This window comes from Eubalaena glacialis, chromosome 11 (assembly GCF_028564815.1).
Source record: "Eubalaena glacialis isolate mEubGla1 chromosome 11, mEubGla1.1.hap2.+ XY, whole genome shotgun sequence".
Classification (NCBI taxonomy): Eukaryota; Metazoa; Chordata; class Mammalia; order Artiodactyla; family Balaenidae; genus Eubalaena; species Eubalaena glacialis.
Genome location: NC_083726.1, coordinates 111172571 through 111199961, shown reverse-complemented (window position 1 = coordinate 111199961; position 27391 = coordinate 111172571). Strand labels below are relative to the sequence as shown.

The following is a 27391-nucleotide window of genomic DNA, read 5'->3' as shown; positions in this document are numbered from 1 at the left end:
CCTGCTTCTTCTTCTAAGGACTCGTGGGATTACACTGGGCCCATGAGTACATACCACGATAGCCTCCCCATCTCAAGATCGTAACGTAATCACATGTGCAAAATCCCTTTTGCCATGGAAGGTAGTATCTTCATGGATTTGGGGGGTTAGGATGTGGGCATATCGGCGGGGACATTAGGGTTAGGGAAATGCTCTACAGGCCCTCAGATATCATGATGAATTTAAGCTCAAAAGAAAAATGGTGGGAGGAACAAGGGGGGATGCACGTCCAGGGAAAGAGGGGAGCAGAGGACAGAGGAGCCATGCCTGAGGGAGACCCACTCCCTTGCAGTTTTTTCACAAGTTTGCAGAGGGCTCCTATGGGCCAGCAAGGGACTGGATGCTTGGAGAACACAGAAACTAACCAAATGCACGTGTATTTAGAGGAGCTCGCCTCCAAAACGTGTACACAGGAGAGATTACGATGAAGGCCAATGAGTCACACAGCAAAGATCCAAACAAGGTAATCCATGGAGGAAAAGACCGAGTGTTCAAGGCTTCACGGAGTGGTGACATTTGAGCTTAGTAAGAGGAGCAGCAAAGACGTTTCTAGAAGGGAAGGGAGTGAACCAAGATGGTGCAACCCCAGGGACAGCAAGGGAGAGGTGTCTAGAAAGAAGGGCTGGTCAGCAGGGTCATGGCAAGGAGAAATGGCCACCAGTGTGGCAGCTGGGAGGCCTTAGTGGCCCATGAGAGTGGGTTCTCCAGCCGCCCCCCACAGCGGGAAGCAAAACGGTCCCAGGCAGACAGGCGTGGCCAGTCCTCAGCTCCCCAGCCCTGTGTTCAAATCCTACCACCAGGTGGGGCACAAGAGCCAAAGTGAACCCTCAGCCAGAGCAGGGGTTTTTCCAGAAACAGGATGTCCTGAGGGAAGGGAGGAAAAGTTTTCCCACTCCATCACCACAGAGGCTGGAAGGCCTCACTGCCTTCATGTGATCTCTGACTCAGGGGCTTACCCAGATTTTCCCCTTCCAGTTAAAGCAAACCATATTTTTTCCGTTGCTCCCTTTCTTGGTTGCCTGTAGGGCTAAACGCCTCTAACAAACACACTTTGGGGTGGAGGCTCAGGGCACCACAGAATGGAGGGGACCTGATATCTCCTAATTCAAAATGTCATTGTACAGGCCCAGACAGAGGAGGTGGCTTTTCCAAAATAAACCAAAGGGTGGGATCAAGAACAGAATTCAGATCTCCTCACTCACATTCTCAGGACTCCTTGATTGTACGTCATTTGATGTTTCACCATAGCCCTGCCCCTCCAATGGTTTCTTGAGGGTAAATAATAACAGTAATAGTAACAGTGGCCAACATTCCCTGGGCACTCCAGTGGCAGGTGGATGACCTCAGTCAGTGCTCACAATTACCCTTAGAAGGAATTTCTATTATAAGCTTAAATGTTTGCTCAACTCCTCCCATCTGGGCTTGTGAATGAGGAGGTGGGGCGGGGAGAGGAGAGGAGAATATAAAAAAGATAAAATCTTTTCTCTCCTTAGACCTGTTCTCCCAAGGCAGGCGGACTCTGGCTGAGAACAGCACCATGAGACCTTGTCTGGTTTCCGGCCTCAGCCACCCCACACCCTGCTGGACCCCAACCATCCTTGGGCACGGTGGGTCAGGGGCAGGGACCCGAGAAAGGGTACCAAAACTCCTCTGCCCATGGCCGCTTTTGGCGACATGTAGGGAACTTTGTTTCCGCCGCTGCTCCTTCCTTCCCTGTCTCACCCACTATGGTGGTTTCCCCAGCAGCTGCCTGTGGTTCTGTGCCTGTGCCTTTCCACATGCTTCCCTCTGCCTGGAGTTCCCTCCCCAGCCTCATCTGCTGGCCCGCCTTCCAAAGTCAGCAGCGGTGTCCCCCTCGCTGGAAGCCTCTCCCGGCTCAGGCAGACCTGGGTACACACCCCAGCCCCTGCTACTTCCTAGGCCACATCTCCCCCTGTTAGCACGAGTTCGTGTGCCTGACGCACAGTGAGGTCAAACATACCAAAACGTCGGAGTTTGGAGCAGAGAAAGGTTTATCAGGGCAGGGCCATACAAAGAGACGGGTGGCTCATGCCCTAAAAAACCCCCAAGCTCCTTTGAAATCCTTCCGAAGGGTTTCAGCAAAGCTTTTTTAAAAGCCAGGCAAGGGACAAGGGTCGCAGGGTATGTGATCCGCTTGTGCACAATTCTCTGACTGGCTGATGGTGAGGTAACAGGGCGGTGTCACAGGGGTTAACATGATCAGTCCTTAGGCTCCAGGAGGCCTGGGGCTATGTGTTCAGGTCATCAAGTAGTTAACATCTTCCCTTTGGTGGGGGGTTTAGCATATGTAAAACAACTCAGGAAATGTTCATCAAATACCAATAGTAGGTCCTTCAGAGAGGAGCTAAAGCAGAGGATATGGGGGAGGCCTGTCCCAGGAAGGCCCCACAGGGTCCTGCTCGGTTACACCACAAGCAAAGACCCCAGGGGCTTATACTGGTCCGGCCTGCACTGAGATTCTTCCAGGTGAGATAGAGGGCATGTTGTCTTAGCATCGGGTATGTATAGGACACAGAGCAGGCTCTCCAGAAACACTGGAAGAAGAAATGAATGAAATCCTCCTCGGCTCCAGCTGGCCTGACTCTGATCTTGCCCTCGATACCCCCTCTCCTGGTTTGCCCCCCTCTCTCCAGCCTCCACCCCGTTGCCCCACCCCTTGGTCTCTCACCTGAACTACTCCACAGCCTCCTACCGTACCTCCACGAGTCCCCAGCTCACCTTCATCTCCTGCTGCCCCCCTCCCCAATTGCAGGTGCCCTGATACACCTCACCTTTCAGTCTAACCCCCCAAAGCTCTGAGCCAAGGCCTGGAGATAGAGACAATGGTCCTTGTCCTCAAGGAGCCTCCTGCCTGCTCCTCCCCTCAGCCCCCAAAAGCACCCCACCACCAGCCACCCAACTACCTAAAGCGCAGGTTCCCTGCTTATAAACACTTCAGTGACCCCTCACCCCCGAGTGCAGAGTCCAGGACCATGAGGCACCTCTAGTTACATCCCCACCTTCACCTCCCCACACGCCTCCCCCAACTGTGAGCTCCAGCCCAGACCCCAGACAGCCCCAGCCCCAGCTTTGCCTGATTCTCCCATGACTGCAACCACTTTTCCTGGGGTTCTGTAGCATGCTTCCCAATTTGGGTCAAAGGCCCCTCCTTTAAGCCCCCCTGGCCTTTAAGCCTCTCTCCTTGACCTCCTGTAACACGGTCATCCCCCTCCTGCCCTAAGGATATACCCTTAGGTATAACAGGATACTGAAAGGTGTTTTCGAATGAATAAATCAATGAGACAGATCTAACAACGATCATAAACAGAGCAAAATATGTACTTCAAAGTGGTAATGCCGGCTGTTTCTGGTGAGTGTTATTTTGAGTTACGTTGTGTTTTTTTTGCTTATTGGTATTTTCTGATGTTTCGGTAATTGAGTAGGTTTTGTTTTTGTAATTTAAAAAAACACCACCAAAGGAAACTTCATTTTGAAAAAAATACGAAAAGGTTTTGGGATTTCAAAAGTAGGGGGAATCTCCTCATCCTCTGGTGAGAAACAGGAAAGGAACGTTTAAGGGGCCATAGAATTTCTACAAGTGAAGATGGGAAGGCAGGCCAGCCAGAGGGCACACACCACATGCCACGTGCAGGCCTGGGGTGCTGGGGAGGGCAGAGTGTCCCCTACAGATGCAAGATGAGGAATTTTAACTTATTGAATGTGGGGAGCTGCAGAGAGTATTTTTTTCTTCCAGCTGTACTGAGATATAATTGACCTACAGCACTGTGTAAATTTAAGGTGTACGACATAGTGATTTGACTCACATACATCATGAAATGATTACCACAGTGAGTTTAGTGAATATCCACATCTCATACGCTTACATTAAAGAAATAGAAAAATATTTATATTTTCTCCTTGTGATGAGAGCTCAGGATTTATTCTCTTAACAATTTTCCTTTATAACTTGCAGCAGTGTTAATTATATGTATTATATTGTACATTACATCCCTAGTATTTATTTACCTTATAATGGGAAGTTTGTCCCTTTTGACTACCTTCATCCAGTTCCCCTTCCCCTCCCCTCCCCACCTCTGGTAACCACAAATCTGATCTCTTTTTCTGAGTTTGTTTGCTTCTTTTTGAAGTATAATTGACTACAACACTGTGTTAGTTCATGATACATAACACAGTGATTCGATATTTCTATACATTTCAAAATGATCACCACAAGTCTAGTTACCATCTGTCACCATATGAAGATATTACGTAATTATGGACTATATTCCCCACACTGTACATTTCATTCCCATGACTCATTTATTCTGTAAGTGAAAGTTTGTACCTCTTAATCTCCCTCACCTAATTCTCTCCTACCCCTACCCGCCTTCCCTGTGGCAACCACCTGTTTGTTCTGTGTCTATGACTGTTTCTGTTTAGTTATATTTGTTTTTTAGATTTCACATGTAAGTGAAATCATACAGTATCTGGCTTTCTCTCTCTGATTTATTTCACTCCACATAATACCCTCTAGGTCCATCCATGTTGCTGCAAGTGGCAAGATTTCATTCTTTTTTATGGCTGAGTAATATTCCATTGTATATATATACATCTTTATCCCTTCATCTATTGATGGACACTTATGCTGTTTCCATATCTTGGCTACTGTAAATAATGTTGCAATGAACACAGGGGTGCAAATATATTTTCAAGTAGTGCTTTCATTTTCTTTGGATAAATACCCAGGAGTAGAATTGCTGGGTAGTTCTCTTTTTAATTTTTTTAAGGAACCTCCATACTGCTTTCCATAGTGGCTGCACCAATTTACATTACCCCCAACAGTGTAGGAGGGTTCCCTTTTCTCCACATCCTCGCCAACATTTATCATTTGCGGGACATTTTTGAGCGGAGGAGAAACTAAGAACTCTGGCACTGGAGCATCAAAGAGGTAGCAGTGGGCAGAGTCAAAGGGCAAGAGGGCGGGTGATGGGGAGTAGAGGCAAGAACAGACGCCAAGCTACAGCCTTTGCCTTCTCCTCTGGGCCATCTGAACCTCAAGTCCAGGAAGCACTCCCGGACTGCCCGGCCCTCAGACATATTACTATTCAGTGATGGTATCTGAGAATTACTCCCATAAGCCTCCGACCGACCTTCCCACCTGGACAGCGAGCTTCTAATTCCTCCTTCTCCGCATGATGTGCCGAGTAACAGTGTGCTTCACGAGCGAAGGTTTGCAAGGAGCCGCCCCAGGGAGACATAAGGCCAGGCAGCTTCCCTTTAAATCGAGGCCAAAGCAAGAAGAGCCCTCATTTTGAGGGCAGCCGGCCTTGGGTTAAGGGACCTCGGCCCCGACCACCGGGGAAGGTCTCCCAAAGTAGAGGGCTCGGGAAGGGCGGAAACCAGGCAACAACCGGAAGGGCGAGGCCTCCACTTACTCCGGGACGAAAGCAGCCGAAGATGACGGACTGGAAAGACCCCAGGACTGTTGGGAGGAAACGGGAAGGATGGCGGGAAGCCAAGGCCGGCCGACTCGGTGGGAAAGGCTGAGCCACAGGCGGGAGCGGCCGCGGCCACCGGGGCGGGGCGGGGCGGGGCGGGGCGGGGCGGGGGCGGGGGCCGGCGGGGCGGGGGCGGGGGCGGGGGGGCGGGGGCGGGGGCGGGGGGGGGCGGGGGCGGGGCCCGGCACATGCGCACCGCGGCAGCGCGCGCCCGAGGAGTGGCACTTTTTAAAAGTGCAGCCCTGAGGCCAACCCGCAGCCGCCAGCACCTCGGTCCGAAGCCTGGTCCCGCCCGTCCCGGCCTCAAGCGCCCCCGTCCCACACCAGTCCGGCCCAGGCCAGTCTAGCGCGCACCATGCCGGTCAAAGGAGGCACCAAGTGCATCAAATATCTGCTGTTCGGATTTAACTTCATCTTCTGGGTGAGTGAGCGCGACTGCCGCGCGCTCCTCTCCGGGGCCGCCTGTCCGCCCCGGGCACCCGGTCCGCGGTCGCGGTTGCCGGTCACCGGCATCGCCTGCGCGGGGGAAGACTCCTGGCCGGAGGAGAGGGCACTGCGGCCGCCAGCCGGCTCCTCGGCGGGGCCGAGACGGGCTGGGAGGGCGCGTTGGTCCGGGGCTGGTCCGAAGCGGGGCGGGCAGGGGGCGCGGGTCCCCAGTGAGCCAGGGGTGAGGGGGGTGTGTTTGCTCCCACCCCGATCCCCTCCGAGTGCAGAAGGGAGAAACGGAGCACCCCCTCTGCTGGGGACTCAAGGCCCTGCCCGAGGGGGACTGTGGCGGGCAGTGCAGCTCGTGACCCGGGTGGGGTCCCCCCGAGTGGCCGAGGCCGCGGGGAGGGGAGGATGCGGACCCTCCAAGGGACTAAGGTGGCGCCGGAGGAGCTCAGTGAAGGTCTGTTGGCACCTTTACGCCGGAGAGCAAGGGGCGCGGCGGTCGCGGGTGTCAGCGTCCCGGGCCCCGTCCCTCAATGAGCGTCGGGATCCCTCCTCCACCCCCGAGGAGGAACCTTCAGGCCCCCATGGTCTCAGACTGATTCTGAGCCGGCGTGAGAAAGTCCGAGCTCCCTCGAAACTACCTGAAAGACTAGCTTGTCTTGATTTTTTTTTTTTTTTCCCCCGAAGAGCGATAAGTATCTAAGCTGGAGAGAACTCTGGGAGAGTTGGGGAGGGGTGGGGCAGATGCCTATCGGCGCCCTCAGTAGGATGAGTCCTGTGTTTCTCCATTTCCGGGAGAGATCAGGTGCCGGCCTCACCCCCTTCCCCGCCAGCCCACCCAGCAGCCGGGCGGGGCCACAGGGAGTGGACTGTCACCTGGGGAGGACGCAGGCCAGGGAGCTCCAGGACTCCCGCTGCCGGCCACTCTCAGCCTGTCTGCAAATGGGAAGGCTAAGGGCGGCAGCAGGGAAGGGGAGTGGCCCCTCTGCACCTCTCCTTGAGGGATTAAGGGGCCACCCAAAGAAAGCAGCAAGGAATAGGGGACCTTGGTGTCCTGGTTCATGGGCCACATCCCCTGCTCACAGGTGGACAGTATTTGCCCCTTTGCAGTCAGGAAAGCATTTGGAAAGGCAGGCCCTGTGCCACTCTACAGATGGCTGTAGAAGCAGGGGCGAGCCACCAGAGGCTTGTAACAAAAATGTGCTTATTTCCTTGGAGCTGCTTCCCCATGAACCCCAGGGAAAATCTCCTGAGATTTAATCCTCTCTCTGGAGCTGACGGGGTATGAGATTGACCTGCCCTTGCAAGACTCATCACACCCAACACCTGCTCTAGTGAGGACAGTGCATAGGTGTGCCCTGCCCAGCCCATGGTCTGCTCTAGGGAGACCCTCCTGTGGTGGGCACCCCCTCCTCCCGGGTGTCCCTGCCAGCCAGCTAGCTGCCAGCCTTGGCTCTCCCCTGTCCCCAACTCCGGCTCTAGGAAAGAACGTCGAAGGCTGACTAGCCCCGCCCCACCCCGCCCTTGTCCTTTAAGGAGTTTTCCTCTCCCTCCTCCCTAGCACCATCTCTCCCCTGCCAGTCTCTTGGTTACTCCCCAGCTATCTGCCTAGGCTGTGTGAGGGTTTGGGGCGTGGGGACCCACGGACTCCCAGGGTGCCTCCATACCCCCCGCCCCATGGCACCTGCAGGAGCCTGGCGGGAGGCTCCCAGGCCACTCAGGTATCTGCTCAGCCTCTCACTGACTCCAGCCTGCCACCCCACTGTATCCAGACCTGCCCCTGCCTGGGCTAGGTGCTGCTGATGGGCTGTGTCATCTGAAACAGAAATGACTCATTCTGGGAACGGCTGGGTATAGAATTAGAAATGACTTTTGAGGTCATTCAGTCCAGCCTCTTCTTCACAGCGAGGAAGCGGGAACCAGAGAGGGGCTGACCTGCCCAGCGTCACGGGAACCCAGCCAATACCCCAACCCCTAGGTCCCTTAAGTCCTGTCCTCTTCCGCCTCCATCACAAAACCAACAAGGGGACCTGGTAACGGGTGGTGTATGGGGGTCAGCAGTAGCTTCATGTCTCTGAATCATTTATTGTTCAGTCGTCCTGTATTCAGGTCCCTGTAGAGATGAAGCCCTCATCTCCCTCCTAGGAGGTGTTGGAATAAAGGAACACCATGATCCCCTCGTGCAGTGTGTTACTGCAAAGTCCTTTTCCAAATCTCATGGTACAGCCAGAGCAGGTAGCATTATCCCCATTTTACTGATGACCAGGAAACTAGTCCCCAGAGAGGTTCCACGACTCAGCCAGGGTCATGTGGCAGGATAACATCAGAGGTAAGTTTGAAGGCAGGTCTGGTTGGCTCCAAGTTCAGCACGCTTTCCATCACCACCTACTGCTGTACCCAGCTGGGTGGGAATGAAAGGAGGGTGGCAACAAGCTCTCAAAAAATAACTTTTTTTTTTTTTTAATTAATTTATTTATTTTTGGCTGTGTTGGATCTTCGTTTCTTTGTGAGGGCTTTCTCTAGTTGCGGCGAGCGGGGGCCACTCTTCATCGCGGTGTGCGGGCCTCTCACTATTGCAGCCTCTCTTGTTGCGGAGCACAGGCTCCAGACGCGCAGGCTCAGTAGTTGTGGCTCACAGGGCCAGTTGCTCCGCAGCATGTGGGATCTTCCCAGACCAGGGCTCGAACCCGTGTCCCCTGCATTGGCAGGCAGATTCTCAACCGCTGCGCCACCAGGGAAGCCCTCAAAAAATAACTTTTAAGAGAAGCTATGACCTGAGGGAACTGCTTGCTTAGATTGTTATGACGTCATCACTTCCCTTTCTCTCTTGAGACCAGGAATGTATAAACTTGGTGTTTGGGACCTGATGTGGGCCTTGAAGAGCAGGAGTTGGGAGGCTAGGGGCCACCAGGACCTCATGGACAGAGGATGCTGAGGGGTGGTCCAGCAGGGATCCAGAGAGGAGAAGCCCACCTCAGCGGCAGTGGGATGATTGGGGCGGGGGAGGGGAGCGGGGTACCTCTTCCCTGGTCCCCACTCTCATCCCTGTGGGACCCTCAGTGACAGCAGAGACTGCGCTGCCTGCCCTCCCCAAGTAGGGCCTCTGGTGCCCACAGCTAAGCCAGCAGTCAGGCTGTTCTTCCAGTGCCCCCAGGACCCTAACTTCCCAGCTCTCTTTCAGTTGTTTCTGGGTTTCCTTCAGACCTCTTTGCCTACCCACCCTCCAAAAAATTTCGATGGGGAAACATTGTACGATGCCAAAGGGGCAGCCTCAGCTGTACAGTGGGGAACCGGGGCTGGTCCAGGCCAGGAGCAAGGCCTTCACATTCTACCCCACCCCTCACCCCTTTGTTCCCTGCCTCTCACCCGTCTCCTCCCTCACTGATGGGAATAGCAGGGAATTTCTCTCTCCCGAGAAATGGTGTCTCGCACGCCCAAGGCAGGCTTCACGGAAACACGGACAGAGGCCTGGACCAGAGTTCAGGGACCTGGGAGCTCTGCCCCCAGCTCACTTTGAGCAGGTCACTTTTGAATTCCAGACCTCAGTTTCCTCATCTGTAAAACCAGTGGGTTGGAGCAAATGGTCCAAAAAGGTCCCTTCAGTAGCTCAGTCTATGAAACCAGCCCCACCCCCAGGGCCTACAGCAAAGGACATTCCCACACAACCCAAAATAGGAGTCAGGAAATGGAAGGGTGCAGTGGGTACCCAGGCTTGACTCAGAGCATGGCTTCATTTCATTCAGAGGCCTCTTGACGTCTGGGGCCTGAGTCGTGCCTCTCTTTCCTGTTAACCCCAAGTTCCCTCCACTCCCCCTGCGTGGGGTCTCTCTGTCTGGGGGGGTTCTCTGTTTTGGTCGCCCTCAGCCTTTTGTGGCAGTGCTGCCCAGTGGTCAGAGTGGCTCTGGGTTGGATTTGCCCGTCGCCGGGTGGAGCTGGTGCCTACGCCCTGGGGTTGCTGTGGGTTACATGAGCGCATGCGCGTGATGCACTTAGCCCAGGAGTCTAGTCCTGGATGAGGAGTAAACTTCCAACCGTAGCTTTTGTCATCCCTGTGTGGAAAGGGGGTTGAGGAGGTGGGGAGGGTGGGAGCAATGGCCTGAGGAAGTGTGGAAGTTGAAACCAGAGAGAGGTAGCCAGGTGCACACCCCACGTCCACACACGTCCCCCCTTCTCCTCGTCCTGCATCACTGCCAGCCTCGTTCCTCCACACACCTCTGCGATTCCCACATCAGGACCCTGACTCCATTTCATGTGTGGCCGCCCGTCTGACTGTGGGGCAGCCCCACTTCTGAAACTAAAACTGCGTGCGGAGAAATCTGGGATGCAGGGGTCCGGGCGGGGGATGGGCGAGCGGGGTGGCACTGGCAGAAGCTCCTCCCACCCAACCTGCTGCTTCACCCAGAAGCTGTTTGCCTTCAGTGCTGGACTGAGCAAGCAGCTGGGGCTCTTGCGTGAAATGGCTTCCACCTTTGGCACCCAGACAGCCCGAGCCCTGCGAGAGCCGGCTGTGTTTGCACAGAGGCTGGCAGGTTTGGGGAGGCCAGGTGTCTGCATCTGCTCAGGAAAATAAGACTTCTCCCTGCCCGGACTCCTAAGGCTTTCCCCCCACTTTGCCCCGCGATGGTTGTCAACGACAGATTGGACTCCTGATTTGGGGGATGGGGAGAATTCCGCTACACGCGCGCACGCACACGCACGCACACGCACACTCACCTGGCACCATTCCAGACCTTACCCTCTTGTGCTCAAAGGAAGCAGCTGCCGGTTCAGACCTGAGTTTGGAACTGCTTTGATGAGAAGCCCTTTCGAGGGCCGTCCTCACCCGAGCACTTACTCTGCTAAACGAGTCTTCTGCGGCTTCAGACCTCACACATCACCGGTCTCACATCTTCCTTTTGTGTCAGATGCAGATCTTCACTCTTAACACACAGAGCTGTGTGTCCGTATTCGATTTGTCTGTTTTCCTGTTCGATTCCATTTTACAAGGAGGCACGGTTTTGGGGATTGGTTGCACAGTTTGGGACTTAATAAGACGCCTGGGACTTAACAAAAGCACCTTTTCTGCCAAAGAGCACAAGCCTTGACCGTCTTTCTTGGGTGTGTCTGGCTGTGAGGGTGAGGGACCCGACGTCACGGGTTACCGTGGCTTCTGTGGTCCTGTTGCCTCCTTGGTGGCTGCATGTTCTGGAGAGTCTGGGGAGAGGAGCGTGAAGAAAAAGTTTCAGGAAGCTGCATGTTTTTGTGCCGTTTTCCTGCCTCCCCCGGGGGCGGGGTCAGGGGAACTTTATTTGGAGCCGCCTCAGGTCTTTTCAACCAAAGACTTGCAGAAACCGTCTTTCCCTCTTACTTACAGAAGAGCAATGACTTCATGGTTTGGGGGTTTGAAAATCTGGGGAAGAGCCTGTCGAACCCAGGTTCACCCAGAGGTAATCATTTGCAACTGAGGGAATTAAGGAGACCAAAAGCGCTAATCTAAACAATATATTTTTTTTTAATTTATGTTTTTAAAGTCTGACTGCAGATCACTTGCCTGTTTCATTCCGTGGAAAAAGTAATGCTGGTCCAGGGACATTTGCATTTTCCGTCAAGTGATGGCAGGCAGCTGTGGAAAGCAGCATCCTGTCTCCAGATGAGATAATTTTATTTTAATTACATCCATCCAGTAATTCCTCCCCTCCACCAAAGAAATACTTAGTTCTGGATAGTTTTTTGTTTGGTTTTTTTAAAAATAAATTTATTTATTTTTTATTTACTTATTTTGGGCTGCGTTGGGTCTTCGTTGCTGCGCGGGCTTTCTCTAGTTGCAGCGAGCCAGGGCTACTCTTCATTGAGGTGCATGGGCTTCTCATTGCAGCGGCTTCTCCTGTTGCGGAGCACGGGCTCTAGGCACACGGGCTTAAGTAGTTGTGGCACATGGGCTCAGTAGTTGTGGCTCGCAGGCTCTAGAGCACAGGCTCAGTAGTTGTGGCACACGGGCTTGGTTGCCCCACGGCATGTGGGTCCTCCCGGACCAGAGTTCGAACCCATGTCCCCTGCATTGGCAGGAGGATTCCCAGCCACTGCGCCACCAGGGATGTCCCTGGATAGCTTTTAAGTACTGCTTGCTGTCATCCTCGACTGGCAGGTCCGAACATTTTGGGGGAATCCCATGAAATCAATGGGACCTGCCTCCAGAAACACACAGTCCCCGTTTTTTTGCTTTTTTCTCCAGAGACCCATGAACCTCCCCATATCAAACACCGCATATTGGTTTCCAGGCAACCCCTGCTCTGTCCGGAATCCCACGTTTCTGCCATGAGGTGTGGGTTGCCTCACTGCTCTCCAGGACTGCGCAGAGGAGCTGGGGGGACTTTGAGGAGGGCATTAGAGAGCCCCTAAGTTCCCCGAGGATCAAGGGCAGCCCTGACTGGAGCTCTGGCCTCCCCACCCATCCTTGCTCTGACTGTCAGCTTAATCCTCGCCCAAGGAGTGGCTTGGACTCGAGATTAATTTAAGGAGTGTTCTGTATTCCTAGTCCTGGAGCTTGGGTGATTTGTCTGGAGCTTGGGTGATTTGTCTTTGCTGGGAAAGAGCAGGGTCCTGTCTTTCCCACAAATGGAAACTAGAAGGCTCGGCTGGCCTTCTCTGGCCTTGCCCCTGAGGACTTTGGAAAGGGAGATGCGTCTCCCGGGCGTCGCTGGAGACGCAGACCTCTGAGTTGTGATGTACAGCCTGGCTACGTAGCAGGGAGGACGAAGACCGCTGACTTGGAGGAGAGGGGCCAGATCTGTTTGATCCCAGGGAAGATCCCTGGGTAGAGAGGTGTGTGGACTGTTGACGTGGAGAAGGTCAGTCAGTCCTTTTGCTCAGTCCTCTTGCCAAGCATTGTGCAAGGGAGCAGAGACGGTGTCCCTGGCTGTGTTAGGGAAGTCACCCTCCACAGCCTACCTGCTACACTCTCAAGGTCCCAGTATTCACCTCTCTCAGACCCAGGCAGATGGGGGCCATGACTTCTACCGAGCCCCTGCCTCCAAACTGCTGAGAGGAGGCCCCTTTTCCTCCCAGTCTGAGCTGCATGTCAGTGTCCAAGGGCAGAAACAACACCACACGTGGGTCATAGGAGAAAATCCTTGACTGGGGGTTAAAAATATAATAAAGTAAATTAGACCGTTTTAGTGAATTCAAAACACGTTTCTATAGCATTTTAGTTTTAATTTATCTTTAAACTTACACTGATTGAATCAGTAGCAAATGATAAGTTTGATTTATTAAAGCTTTAAATGAAAGATCAGCAAAATCATACATAGTTGTGAATTCATTGCTTTTCAATTGAATAGAAGTTTGGTGTGTGTTTTAATTTTATTGAAGTATAATTGATTTACAATGTTGTGTTTAATTTCTGCTCTACAGCATGTGTGTGTTTTAATTGAAGTATGATTGACATACAACATTCCTTTAGTTTCCAGTGTACAACGTAATGATTTGACATTCATACACGTTGCAAAATGATTGCCAGAGTAAGTCTACTTACCATCTGTCACCATACAAAGTTACAGAATTTTTTTTTCTTGAGATGAGAGCAGCTTTCAAATTTGCAAAACAATATCACTGACTATAGTTACCTTGCTGTACATCACATCCCCATGATTTATTTATTTTATAACTGAAAATTTGTACCTCTGGATCCCCTTCGCCCATTTCACCCACCTCCCCAGCCTTCCTTCCCTCAGGCAACCACCAATCTGTTCTCTGTGTCTATGGGTTTGGTTTGGTTTGGTTTGGTTTGGTTTGTTCATTTGTTTTGTTTTCCAGATTTCATTTAGCATAATACCCTCCAGGTCCATCCATGTTGTCACAAATGGTGTGATTTCTTTCTTTTTTATGGCTGAATAATATTCTATTGTATATATGTACCACGTCTTCTTTATACATTTATCTATGGATGGACATTTAGGTTGTTTCCACGTCTTGGCTATTGTAAATAGTGCTGCAGTGAACATAGGGGTGCATGTATCTTTTCGAATTAGTGTTTTCATGTTCTTTGGATATGTAACCAGAAGTGAAATTGCTGGATCATGTGGTAGTTCTATTTTTAATCTTTTGAGAAACCACCACACTCTTTTCCATACTGGGTGCACCAATTTACATTTCCACCAAGACTGCACAAGGTTCCCTTTCTCCACATCATCATCAACACTTGTTATTTGTTGTCCTTTGGATAATAGCCATTGTGACAGGTATAACATGATATCTGATTGTGGTTTTGATTTGCATTTCCCTGATGTTTAGTGATGTTGAGCATCTTTTCATGTGCCTGTTGGCCATCTGTATGTCTTCTTTGGGAAGTTTAGTTTAAAAGATAGTTTGCTATAGACTGTTTTCGCCTCTCCAAATTCATATGTTAAATCCTAAAGTCCAATGCAGTTTTATTTGGAGGCGGGGCTGTTGGGAGTGATTAGGTCTTGAGGATGGGGCCCTCATGAATGGAATTAGTGCCCTTATAAGAAGAGGCAGGACTTCTCTGGTGACGCAGTGGTTAAGAATCCGCCTCCCAATGCAGGGGATACGGGTTCGAGCCCTGGTCCGGGAAGATCCCACATGCCGCGGAGCAACTAAGCCCATGCGCCACAACTACTGAGCCTGAGCTCTAGAGCCTACGAGCCACAACTACTGAGCCCACGTGCTGCAAGTACTGAAGCCCGCGTGTCGCAACTACTGAAGCCCGTGTGCCTAGAGTCCGTGTTCTGCAACAAAGGGAAGCCACTGCAATGAGAAGCCCGTGCACCACAACGAAGAGTAGCCCCTGCTCGCCGCAACTAGAGGAAGCCTGCGCACAGCAACAAAGACCCAACACCGCCAAAAATAAATAAATAAAATAAATAAATTTATTTTTTAAAAAAAAGAAGAAGAAGAGGCTCCAGAGTTCCCTTCTCCCTTCAACCATGTGAGATTCTAGTGAGAAGACAGCCCTCTATGAACCAGGAAGCGAGTCCAAACCAGATGCCAAATCTGCTGGTACCTTGATCTTGGACTTTTACCCTGTCCACAGTGCTTTGTTACAGCAGCCTTAATGGACTAAGACAAAGTTATTTACAAATCCGAATCAAAAACACCTCTTCCCATCTAGATGAACAATTGCAGTGTACCAGTTTGCATGCACCCCTCACATCCATGCCCCCTCTGTTGTGTGGGAAGCCACCCTCAGCAGAATGTGTCCTGCAGGGACAGGAAACTCGTCCCCCTTTAGGACTCTTCCTCCTGCTTACCCTGATGCACTATAAGCGCCTTCTTGTGATGTGGGGCCATGGATTTCAACCTGTTACTATTATGCTCAAACTTTTTTTTGTTTTTTTAGCCACACTGGGCAGCTTGCGGGATCTTAGTTCCCCGACCAGGGACCAAACCCGGGCCCCCTGCAGTGGAAACACGAAGTCCTAACCACTGGACCACCAGGGAATTCCCTATGCTCAAAAAAAATTTTTTTTTAAATAAATTTATTTTTGGCTGCATTGAGTCTTCGTTGCTGCGCGGGGGCTACTCTTCGTTGCGGTGCACGGGCTTCTCATTTCTGTGGTTTCTCTTGTTGCGGAGCACGGGCTCTAGGCACATGGGCTTCAGTAGTTGTGGCACTCAGGCTCAGTAGTTGTGGCGCACGGGCTTAGTTGCTCCGTGGCATGTGGGATCTTCCTGGACGAGGGCTCGAACCTGTGTCCCCTGCACTGGCAGGCGGATTCTTAACCACTGCGCCACTGGGGAAGCCCTCCCTATGCTCAGACTTTTTAAAGCCTCCTTTCTACAAGCCTGGGGAAGTCATCCCACACTCTACTTTCCCCACTTCAATCAAATTATAGTCCTGGCTCCCCAAGACAGATAACCCTTAAGAGACCAGAAAACTCATTTCAACTAGAAATTACATTCTCTTCCAGAGCTGGGGAGAGACCCTTAGAATGGGGAGCTGGTGTGATCCTCATGCCTCTCAGGGCCCCATGCCCAGGGCTGTAAGACAGGCCTGCAGTGATGCCCTCTCATTCCCTTTGTCCTCTGCTGGCAGGATGGTGCTGTAAGGGGCGGGCAAAGGCTCTGGGTCCCACCTTCAGGCCATTCCTATAGGGATACAAGGACAGTGGCCAATGGGCAGCTGCAGCGGTGTCTGCACTTGCCAGGCTTGCAGCGGTGGCGAAGCTGGGACGAGAAGGGAATGTACCAGCTTACTCTGGAGAGTCTGTTTCCCAGAGCAGGGCTGTGGCCACACTCAATTCTGGCTGGCCAGCAAGAACGTGCCCAGAGCTCTCCAGCCAGAGGCCAGCAAGAGGAGTCCCAGGCTCGCTCTCTAGACTCTGTCCATCAGGCTCCCCCAGGGAGACGCCAGACTCCGATGGCACCTGCAGGCCAGGTGGCCATGGCAGGTACCTTCCTGTCGTGAGAAGATAGGCCCTCTGCTCTTACATGTGGGCTCTCTTGGGGCCTTTACGGATCGAAGACGCCACTTTTGAAATAGAATCAGCTGTGACCAGGAAGGAGAAAGGTTAAAAGTGAAAAATTCTGGCCCTGAAATTAACAAAATGGATCAAAAAGACCTTTGAGCTTAGCAAAATGATTGAGAATTTGGGCTTTGCAGTCAGACTGTTCTGGGTCCAGGTTGTAACTCAGGCACCTCTTTGCCATGCGATCTCAAGACAAGCTCCTGAACTTCTGTGCCTGAAACTTCTTATCTCGAAAACAGAAGTTAATATTACCTACCTGGTGGGTCTGTTGAGAAAATTAAATGATTCAAGTGAAGTGCTTTGGGTGAGCAGGGGACACAGCAGACGGTGGAGGGCTTGCTGTTTAATCATTGAGACTAAAATGAAGAGAGGATCGTGGCAGAGGAATAGGGCAAGGGGCATCTCCCACCACTTGGGGCCACGCGAGCAAGTGGTAACAGGTTCCACAGATGGAATGAGGGCTAGCTGGTCCGTGTGGCTAAAGTGTATCAGCAAGAGTGTGTGTGTGTGTGTGTGTGTGTGTGTGTGTGATCACCAGGCATCTTAGTTAGGCATACACAATGGAAAACACAATGGTATTCTGGAATTTAAAGCAAAACAGCCCCGAAACAATCCCCCACATCAGATGATTTTGGTTAAGATCAGAATGCCTACTTTCAGCAGAAAATGGATTTATGGGCTGGCTGACGTCTGCTACACGTCTGGCCAGCAGGCAGTGGAAACTTGAAACTTCTTGTTTAGAAGGAGGTTACCTTGGGCAGAGGCCTCCCTCCCAATCCCTCAGCCCCAAACGACTTAACACTGGCACCTTGTATTAGCTAAAACTTTTCTCCTCTTAGGCAGAATAAGGGCTTTGGTTTTCTTTTTTTCTTTTTTTTTTTCTTTTTTGGCCACGCCGCGAGACATGCAGGATCTTAGTTCCCCGACCAGGGATGGAACCCGAGCCCCCTGCATTGGAAGCGCAGAGTCCTCACCACTGGACCACCAGGGAAGTCCCACCCAGGGCTCTGGTTTTTAAATGATGCTGGCTCAGTCCTCAGGAGGGAGGATTTCTCAAGTCTTGAACTTGTTCAGACCAGGTCACTGCCTAATTTCCATAAAGGTGTGCTGAGAAGAAGCTTACAAGGTCTTTCATCCTCTGCCACACCCCAGAGAGGGGACCAAGCTACCTCCCTTCCACCAGGGATGAGACAGGCAGTCAAGTAACTGACCTGCCTGGCACATGCTGTGCATGTGACAGAGGGAGAGAACTGTCAGGTGAGTCGCTGCATACCTGCTGTGTGACCGTGGGCAAGTTACTTTACCTCTCTGAGCCTGTTTCGTCATCTCAAGCTGGGATGATCGGAACTACCTCGAAGAGTATAAGGCAGTCCCACCAGCATCCTCAGATTCAGAAGGGGCAGCAGGGCCTAACAGGAGGACTCTAGTCTCCCAATATTCCTCTTCTCCCTGGGAAATCTCTCACTATGTGCTTCCAGGGAATGTTCCCCTGTTAGCAAGCTGAACACAGTTGCCCAAAAGAGGCCAGCAGAGCAAGATGGTGGCACCCACAGGCTGTAGCTATTGAGCCACCACCCCGCGTCCTCCCAGGAGGCCCCCAGGAGCATTAGCATCACCGGAAAGGGAGGCCAAGAGGTCCACAGACAGGCTGAGCCTGTGCTCAGGAACCTGGGGAAAGTTAATTCTTTAGACTTATCCTACAATTTTTATTATTATTATTTTTTAATGTTGAATTATCTAGGCGGTGGGGTAGGTACCACAATCTTCTCAGTGTTTAGGGCACTAAATAACAGAAGTCTGCCTCCCTGAGGTCCTGGCTTGGGAGAAGAGGGGGGTGATGGTTGGATTTTGTTTTTGTTGCTGTTGAGACCTCCCCTCCTCAAGGTGCTGCATTGTGTAAAAGAGCAACACAGAGCAGCAGGGGGCATTATGACCCAGGGGGATTATTGGGGGAAGGAGGGGTTGAATTGTTGGAAATGTAGATTCCTGGGGGGAGGCGGCCAGTTGGTGACTCTCCTTAGGCCTCACTTTCCTAATGTGGGTAATGAGGGTAATCATGCAACCTGCATACAATAATACAAGGTCATTGGGAGCAAGAACGGGATATTTAATGTCAAGTTATTATCATGGTACCTGGCTCATAGCAAGAGCTCAGCTGTCAGCTTTTGCAACTGTTGTTTAGTTACTATTACGTAAGGAGCTACCTCTCCTTAGAATTTTTCAGAGGTTGAAGTTGTCCTAAGCACTCACATTCGTCCCCATCTTATTGCTTCAGCTCTGCGAAGCCACATCACTGAGGGCATTGCCCAAAGCTGAAAGTTTACCACTAGGCTTCCTCTCTTTCAGAAGGTGAAACAGATGACTTATCCTTTCATCTACAGAACGCCCATTTCAGAGATTCCCCTGGTTTGGGAAAAGTGAGGGAGGGAGGGACCAGTTTGGGACTTTGCTTGGAGTGGCCCATAAGGGTGCCCAGTTGACAGGGACCCCTCTTGTGGAATCTGCCCAAGAGGGGCGGCCTCGGCACCTCTCCTTCAGCGCTCGCCTCCTGCTTCCCAAAAGGGCTGGATCCCTCTAATGGAGAACTTTTTGACACCTTGAAGCCAGGTCCCAGAGGGGACAGAGCCAAAGTCACCAGTGCTTCTGTGTGGACACCTTGGGAAGCAAAGAAAGGAAGATAGAACTGGCCCTGAAGGGTTCATTTCCCCTGGGACCCGCTGAGGGTGGGCTTGAGGCCACCACCTGTCCCGTGCTCACCAGAGGGAGAGGGGAAGGGGAGAGAGAGAACGGACCCAAAGGAGGAGTCCGTGGTCGTTCCCTCCCTTGGCCTTGGCCTTGGCCGGCATTGATGCCCTAAATTGGACTCGTCTAGCCAGCAGGCAGGGTAAGGTTTAGGTCAGAGCATCCTGCCAAATTCAAGGTGTCCAGACCAGACTCTTGTCCCCCCACCAGAAAATTTCTTGGGGGTTCCCATTCTTGCCGTTCACCAGCTGGCAGGGAGGGAGCACAGTGTTGGGAAGAGTGTGGCTCTGAGCTGCTGGCCACACGGATCTGGTTCAGAGTCAGCTCTGCCTCTTGCCGGCTGTGTCTTTTTGAGCCAGTTGCTTAACCTCTCTGTTTCACCTATAAAATAAGTGTGACGAGCAGATTAAATGAGATAATATACTTAAATCACCTCCTGTGATGCAGGACACGAGTGAGTGCTCATAAAGAGTGACTGCTACTATTATTATCGTATTTATTTTCCTTTCCCTAGCCTCTGGAGGAGTTACTAATGGACAGAAAAGCCTTCCACAGTCAAATCAACAGTAACTCTAGATAAACCTACAAGGTCATTGACCGTCAGCCTCTGCATGTGTTCTTTTTTTTTTTTTTTTTAATGTTGTTTTCCTAGAATTTGGGGTGATTTGAGGAAGAGTCCACTTCCATACACAAAGGCAGCCTGTCCTGGGGAGAACGTAGGCTGCAGAAATTGGGGAAGTTTTTGCCAAGAGCGCCCTGCTGCAGGGGCTGCCCGAGTCATTTTGGCGTCTGGGGGAGGAGGGTTCACCAGGTGAGTCTGTGGCTAGAGGCACGTGGAGAAGCCAAATGCAGGTTCTGACTTGAGCATTTACTGTGACTTCCCCACTCAGTGGGTTCAAGAGGGCGTTGTCTAGCCAGTATCTGTCTTTCTTACCTCTTGCTTCCTTCCTGCTTACCTGTCCTGTATCCTCCCCCTTAACTGTCACCATTCAGCAGCCAAGGTGGTCCTCAGCCCCAGTCCCCCTGCCTGGCTTTCCAGTGCCAGCAGGAGCCCTGCGCCCAAGGGAGGCTCACACCCCCGCTCCGTAGCTTCGTGCCCTTTGGCACTGGTGTTTCAAAAGCTGGTCTCTGGGTTCAGAACCCCCAGAAAGAGCTTTTCCATTCCTCCAATTGTTCAGTGTTTAAATGAAAGCCTTAGAGCGGTGGTTCTGAAACCTGAGTGGGCATCAGAATCATCTGGGGGTGCTTGTTAAAACATAGATTGCTGGGACTTCCCTGGCAGTCCAGTGGTTAGGACTCCGTGCTTCCACCGCAGTGGGCTCGGGTTTGATCCCTGGTCGGGGAACTAGGATCCCACATGCCACGCAGCACGGCCAAAAAAAAAAAAAAAAAAAAAACACACAGATCACTGGGCCTCACCTCACTTGGGTTTCTAATCGAATAAGTCCAGGACGGGGACAGCAAGTGTGCACGTCTGACAAGTTCCCAGGTGATGCTGCTGCCACTACAGCTGGTCTGGGGACCACGTGTTGAGAACCGCTGGCCTGGAAAAAAGTCTCCCAGTGGCCTTTGAGGATACAGGCTTCTGTAGATGTGCAGCTCAGAAGAAGCCCCAAGGGGACGAGATGGCCACCAGAATGATCATACTCACGGGGAAGGTGGGGGACAGTTGTTCTTCAGGACTGTGATCTCTGGGGCTTTTCTGTTCACCTCTAATAAAACTAACGTTAATAGTATGCCCTGGTTGGCATCTTTCAGTTCTGCCATGAACGAACAGTTTACTTTTTTTTTTTAATATTTATTTTACTTAATTTATTTATTTATTTGGTTGCAGCAGGCGGGCTCCTTAGTTGTGACTCGCAGGGTCCTTAGTTGCGGTTTGCTGGCTCCTTAGTTGCGGCACGTGGGCTCCTTAGTTGTGGCAGGCAGCTCCTTAGTTGCTGCAGGCAGGCTCCTTAGTTGTGGCGTGCATGGGGGATCTAGTTCCCTGACCAGGGATCGAACCACCCCCCCCCCGGCCCCCTGCATTGGGAGCACGGAGTCTTAACCACTGCGCCACCAGGGAAGTCCCTAACAGTTTACTTGTGATGCTTAAGGAAAGCAAGTCATGGCAGTTTTTTTCTGATCAGCGTGGAGTTTGGTTTTAGCTGTTGTTATCCTGTGCAGCGGGCCTGGAGAGGGCAGGACTCCAAGACCTCTGCTCCTGCCCAAGTGCTTCATCCTTCCAGAGACACCAGCTCAGGGGAGGAGGGTGCCGGGAGGGGGTGAGAGAGGCGTTGGGGAGCCGGCTCCTGTTTGCTCTTGCCAGCAGTGCCCGGCCCAGGCTCCTGACGGTGAATCAGCCCATCAGGCTTGGCACACTGTGCTGAGCCAGGGTTGCCATGGAGATGGGTGAGGCTGGAGCCCACAGGTCTAGGTGGCCCGACTTGTTTCTAAAGGCCAAGGCCGTGTGAACACAGAGGCCCTTATCTGCACTCCCAAGGCTCCATCAGGCGTGAGTGGTGAGGCAGCTTGCATCCTCAGGGTTCAGCCTCTGTGACTTCCTGGGCGGCCAGGGGCAGCTATGCTGAGGTCTCCCAAGCCCAGTACGTTAACAAAAAAATCCAGGGCTGATACAGATCTTACCAAAGAAAGGAAGTAAAGAGGTCAAATCCCCTCCCTCTCTGTGATCTGCTCCTTCAGTAACTGCTTCCTGCGGCGTGAATTCGCTCATGGAAGCAGCCTGGGATCCCAGGAAGGACAGAGGCCTGCACTCTCGGCCAGCCGTGTCCCTTACCCTCCCCGCCCCACTTCTCTGCCCCCATCCCGGCTGGTCCTAGTGGAGCTCTGGAGGCATCTCCCCCAGCACACCGCGCTCACACAGACCCACAGAAGACAGACCCCCACTGTCCTCAATCGCCTGTGCCCACCCAGCCGCCTTCTCAGATCAGAGGAGGACACACAGCTGAGGCCGCCAAGAGCCGTGACTCTCCCCACTTTTGTCTTCGTGTCGTTCGCAAGGTTTATTATTATTGTTGTCATCATTATATTCCCCACAGAATCTGGCTGGCTCTAGCACTCACGGTTGTCAGAGTGTTTTACACGTATCACTTCATTTAATCTTCCCCTTCAACCTCTTGGGTCAAAGGCAGAAAAGTATCAAACTCTTTTTTTACAAATGGGAACTCTGAGGTTCAGAGAAGCTACGGAGAGTGCTTAGTGTCACACAGCTCCTAGGTGGCAGCGCCGGAATTAGCCCCAGAGGCCACGCTACTGTCCACACATGCAGCTATTCTCAGCAGAGATGTGCGTTCTCCTGGGAGCGCTCGGATGCCCCGGGTTGGAGCGGCGGGCGGATACGTGTTTAGAACTCTGCCAGGTGATTCTCACATCACCCCATGGCTGGCACCGGTGTGCAAGTGACAGGGGGCAGAGCTAGGGCCCCCCGCTTCTTGCCCACTGTTCTTTCTGTCATGCCACCTGTCCCTTACTAAAAAGTCTGCTGCATCCCTTTGACCAAAGTCACCAAATAGCCAGGACTTCACAGAAGGACAATGGGACATAGGAAAGAAAGCACTGCCTTCTCCCCCGACCCCCTCCTGTCACCACCGCCCACCTCTAGCCGCTTCCAAAGTGGCAGATGGGACCACTGCAGTCTGAGGTCAGCCTCAAAGGAAACTGCTTGTGGAGAATGATCTGCCCTGCACTTCCTGGGCCAAGACAGCTGGATGGAGAAAGCGTCCATGAGTATTTTGTCCTTTTAAAAAATGTGCGACCCATCAGGTCATATTACAGAAGACAGAGGGGACCGAGAGGAAAGAGGGCCAAGCCAAGACCACCCAATGTGTTTGCCTTGGGAGGATTTTTCTTTGAAGTGGGGTTTGCCCCACGGGGAGACATGGTTCCTTCCACCTGAGGGATGGGATGCAAGGCGACACGTACGCGCACACAGACACACACACACACACACACACACACACTCTCTCTCTCTCTCTCTCTCTTTCTCTCTGAAACCTCTGCAGTCAGCCGGTTGCCCTTTTCCTCCGTGTCACCTCCCACCTTTCTGCACGCTTGCTTCAGGCGTTTTGGGCGGTAGGGTTCACAAGCACCTCCTTGGGCTCCAGCTGGAATCGGCTTTGCAAACTCGGCAGGGGGTCCAGAGAAGCCAGGTGCCCCTAAGCAACACTGCGCTTAGGATTTGTTGCTTAGGATTTGTTTTCAATTCGCCTGTTGGAATTGGAGGCGTTTCCTTTAACCCCAGGTGTGTGTTTTAGTGTAAGATTTCTGGGCCTGTCCCTATGGGTCTGGTGTGACTCACTGAACTCACCATCTCTGCGTGGGTGCCTTGGGCGTGTTGTGCTTTCAGCCAGGGGAGAGGAGAGGACAGGACAGGAAGCCGGGCCGGCCCGGGGCTGGGCTGGGCTTTCATGCCTCCTGCAGCTGGCTTCCGCCCCAGGTGACTGGATTACCTGTGTGCTTGGCAAGGATTGGAGGGTCTATCCAAGTACTCACAATGTGGAATCCATACACTCCAGGTTTTATGAATGGTTTCAGAGTGTGTGAACTCTAGAGGTTGTATGGAAAATTGTAGCGATGCTTTTCAGACTTTTTCTGAGACTTTCACCCAATTCTCAAACATCTGTCATCCAGAAAAACTTCAGAATCATAAATTCACAGATATTCTAGAGTGATGAATTCAACACCTATCACCAGACATCTAAAATGTCACATATATATATATTTTTTAATATTTATTTATTTGGCTTCGTCGGGTCTTAGTTGCGGTACGCGGGACCTTCGTTGCGGCATAGGGATCTTTACTTGCAGCATGTGGGACCTAGTGCCCTACCAGGGATCGAACCCAGGCCCCCGGGCATTGGAAGCACGGAGTCTTAGCCACTGGACCACCAGGGGAGTCCGGTCACATATATTTTAGAGTGAAAAAACTAAACACCCATCACCACTTGAATATTGCTATTAAAAGTATAATAATATCCAAAGCTATGTATGTTAAAGGTTTACTTTATTTAATTATATCTAGTCATCTTTAATAAAGTATTATTAAATAAAAAATGAATGCATTTAAAAAACAAAGGATTGGAGTGTCTAACTAGACTTCGGTGGGCGGTGAGCACAGCAGGGCATGGACTTTTTATAAACCCTCATTTTCCAAAAGACTTGATGTGGACATGCCCCTAAATCTCACTGTGACATTCATCACATACCCTCATGGCTCTTTCTCAGTATTTATTCTGGGCAAGTAGTTGTTCTTTGTAGTTTCTGACCCTTGTTGGGAGATGTTGGAAGATGGGTCTGGATGACAAGCCGGTGGGAAAGGAGGCTTGTCCAAGGTGAGAGGACCCAGGAGAGGAAATTCTGAGGGGCTTCAGAGTTTCTCTTTCATTGAAGTCATCCTTCACTTATTGAATAATGATTTACTAATGACTGTTTGGTCCCAAGTATGGATGGGGTGCAGGGGAGCTACTGAAATGACCGAGAAGTCATCCTGCCCTCCAGGAGAGTGTAAACAGGAAGGGAGGGAGCGAGGATGCTGGGGAGGACCAGTGCGGAGTGGGGCTCGCGTTTCCTGGGGAGGAAGCTGAGGACATCTTGGTGGGGAAGCAGCTGGCCTAGGTGGCCGGGACAGCCTTCCAGGAGGAGGGGCTCCCTCCAGCTGGGGCAGGATTTACGAGACTTATTTGGGAAACTTTGAGGGATTCCATCTAAGGAGCAGAGGAGAAGGAGGCAGGGTTCAATGTTGTTAACTGCTCAGAGATCCAAAAGTGTGAGGATGGAGTAGAAGCCTTAACACTTGATGACAGCCCAAGCCGTCTGAGCCTTTCAGAGGAACGGCCACTGTCCTACATGAAGGGCAGGGGGCCCCACGGGGACTCCTTACTGAGTGAGGACTTGGAGGTGGTTTAGCTACAAGCTCGGGGTTTAAAGCGCAGAGCAGTTGGAGGAGGAGACGGTTTGTTTTCTGGGTTTTTTTAGGATAGACAGACCTGCCCATGTGTGTTGGCAGAAGTAAGTCAGAAAGAGAAAAACAAATATCGTATATTAACGCATATATGTGGAGCCTAGAAAAATGGTACAGATGAACCGGTTTGCAGGGCAGCAACAGAGACACAGGTGTAGAGAACAAACGTATGGACACCAAGGGGGGAAAGTGGTGGGATGAATTGGGAGATTGGGATTGACATATATACACTAATACGTATAAAATAGATAACTAATAAGAACCTGCTGTATAAAAAATAAATTTAATTTAATTTAAAAAAAAAAAGTAAAACAGTAGCCGAGACAGACAACAGAGGCAGGAAAGAGGTGGATTAATGGGGCAGGTTCTTGAAGGAGACGGGAAGCTCTGAAGGAGAGGCCCCACCATACACACTCACACTACACACATACACGCACACACACAGAGTTTTAGAACAGCTTTAGAGGTACGGAAAAGTTGCAGAGATACTACAGAGGGTCCCCTTGTACTCCTCCCCGTCTCCCCTCTTGTTCACAGCTTATATTCTCAGGGCACATTTGTCACAGCTCAGAAACCAGCATTGGTACGTTACTCTTAACTAAGCTAGACTTACTCGGATTTCACCTGGTTTACCAGCCCGGTCCCCTTTCTGTTCCAGGATCCCACCCACTATACCACATGACGGGTGTCCTGTCTCCTCCGTCTCCTCCAGCCTGTGACAGTTTCTGTCTGTCCTCATTTTTCATGACCCTGACAGTTTTGAGTCATTCTGGTCAAGTATTTTGTAGAATGTCCGCAGGTTAGGTTTTGTCTCCTGGCCCATCTTCTAAGAAGAAACTGAGTGTGCCTGAGGAAATAAAGAAATCTCCAATAAAACAATGGTGAAAGCTGTCCTTCTTCCCTGCGATATCAAATGGGTGGGACCTTTTCTGGCCTGAAGGCGGAATGCGTCCCTTTGGCTTTTGTTGGCAAGCGGTAACCAGCGACTGGGCAGAGCCTGGGGCTGGGAGTGGAGGGGCTGTACCTTCTACTTCTGTCCCCACCAGACTGGTTGGTGATGGTGGGCAGGTCGCTGCCCTCTTTCAGGGACCCCATGAGCAGGGAAGTGTCTGAGCATCCTCGGCCCGCGCACTCTATTCCTGCCGTGATGGGTAAGAGGCGGGCTGCAGCCGTGGCCTCTGTGTGGCTGACATTCCTGCCGCGTGCTATTCATTAACCCTGGAGGAAACCGTCAACTTCTTGGTCCCCCAGACCCCTATTTCCTTATTTTATGGAGTCCCTCAATAACTTGCTGGCACCCTTTTTTTTTTAATTGAAGTATAGTTGATTTACAATGTTGTGTTAGTTTCTGGTGTACAGCGAAGTGATTCAGTTATACATATATAGATATTCTTTCTCATATTCTTTTCCATCATGGTTTATTACAGGATATTGAATATAGTTCCCTGTTCTATACAGTAGGACCTTGTCATTTATCTATTTTATATATAGTAGTTTGTATCTCCTAGTCCCAAACTCCTAGTTTATCCCTCCCCCATCCCCTTTCCCCTTTGGTAACCATTTGTTTTCTATGTCTGTGTGTCTGTTTCTGCTTCGTAAATAAGTTCATTTGTGTCATATTTTAGATTCCACATATAAGTGATATCATATGGTATTTGTCTTTCTCTTTCTGACTTACTTCACTTAGTATGAGCATCTCTAGGTTCATCCATGTTGGTGCAAATGGCATTATTTCATTCTTTTTTATGGCTGAGTAATATTCCATTGTATATATGTACCACATCTTCTTTATCCATTCATCTGTCGATGGACACTTAGGTTGCTTCCATGTCTTAGCTATTGTGAATAGTGCAGCTTTGAACATTGGGGTGGCACCCTTTTTTAAAGGTTAAAGCTCTTTTTGGTGCTTGCTGGTCATTCCTGTTTGGTTTCTCCTAGGACTCAAGTAGCTGGGGACGAGAGCCAGGTGGGGGGCTAGGGGACCCCTTTGTGCACACCAAAAAGTGTGCCCTCCTGGGAAGTGCTCTGAGCTCCCCGGATAGCACTGCCTGCACACCGGGAAGGCCACTGTTAAGTGGTGTCATGGCCCTGTGACCTCCAGCCAACTGAAGCAGTTTCTCCAATAGCATTACAGAAAACGGGGCAGCTGTCGGCAGCATCCCTTCAGGCCAGTTAACTCAGTAATTCAAACAAAATGGGCAGCAGTGCTCATTTCTCTGTGATTTTGGTGAACCGAATCTCCCAGTCCCGCCCCTGTC

General features: G+C 51.4%; 2 protein-coding genes across 2 annotated transcripts in view; one reads left to right on the top strand and one right to left on the bottom strand.

The window, feature by feature from the left end:
* The window catches only part of VWF (von Willebrand factor), a 197720-nt gene extending 192091 nt beyond the window's left edge, over positions 1 to 5629 (bottom strand). Inside the window, exon 1 of the mRNA XM_061205857.1 lies at positions 5190 to 5629. The gene's annotated coding sequence lies outside the window, so the exon portion shown is untranslated. The remainder of the gene's footprint in view (positions 1 to 5189) is intronic.
* A 128-nt stretch (positions 5630 to 5757) lies between these two features.
* CD9 (CD9 molecule) overlaps positions 5758 to 27391 on the top strand; it is a 35858-nt gene continuing 14224 nt past the window's right edge. Inside the window, exon 1 of the mRNA XM_061205830.1 lies at positions 5758 to 5958. Within this exon, the coding sequence (XP_061061813.1) occupies positions 5893 to 5958 (66 nt within the window). The 5' untranslated portion in view covers positions 5758 to 5892. The remainder of the gene's footprint in view (positions 5959 to 27391) is intronic.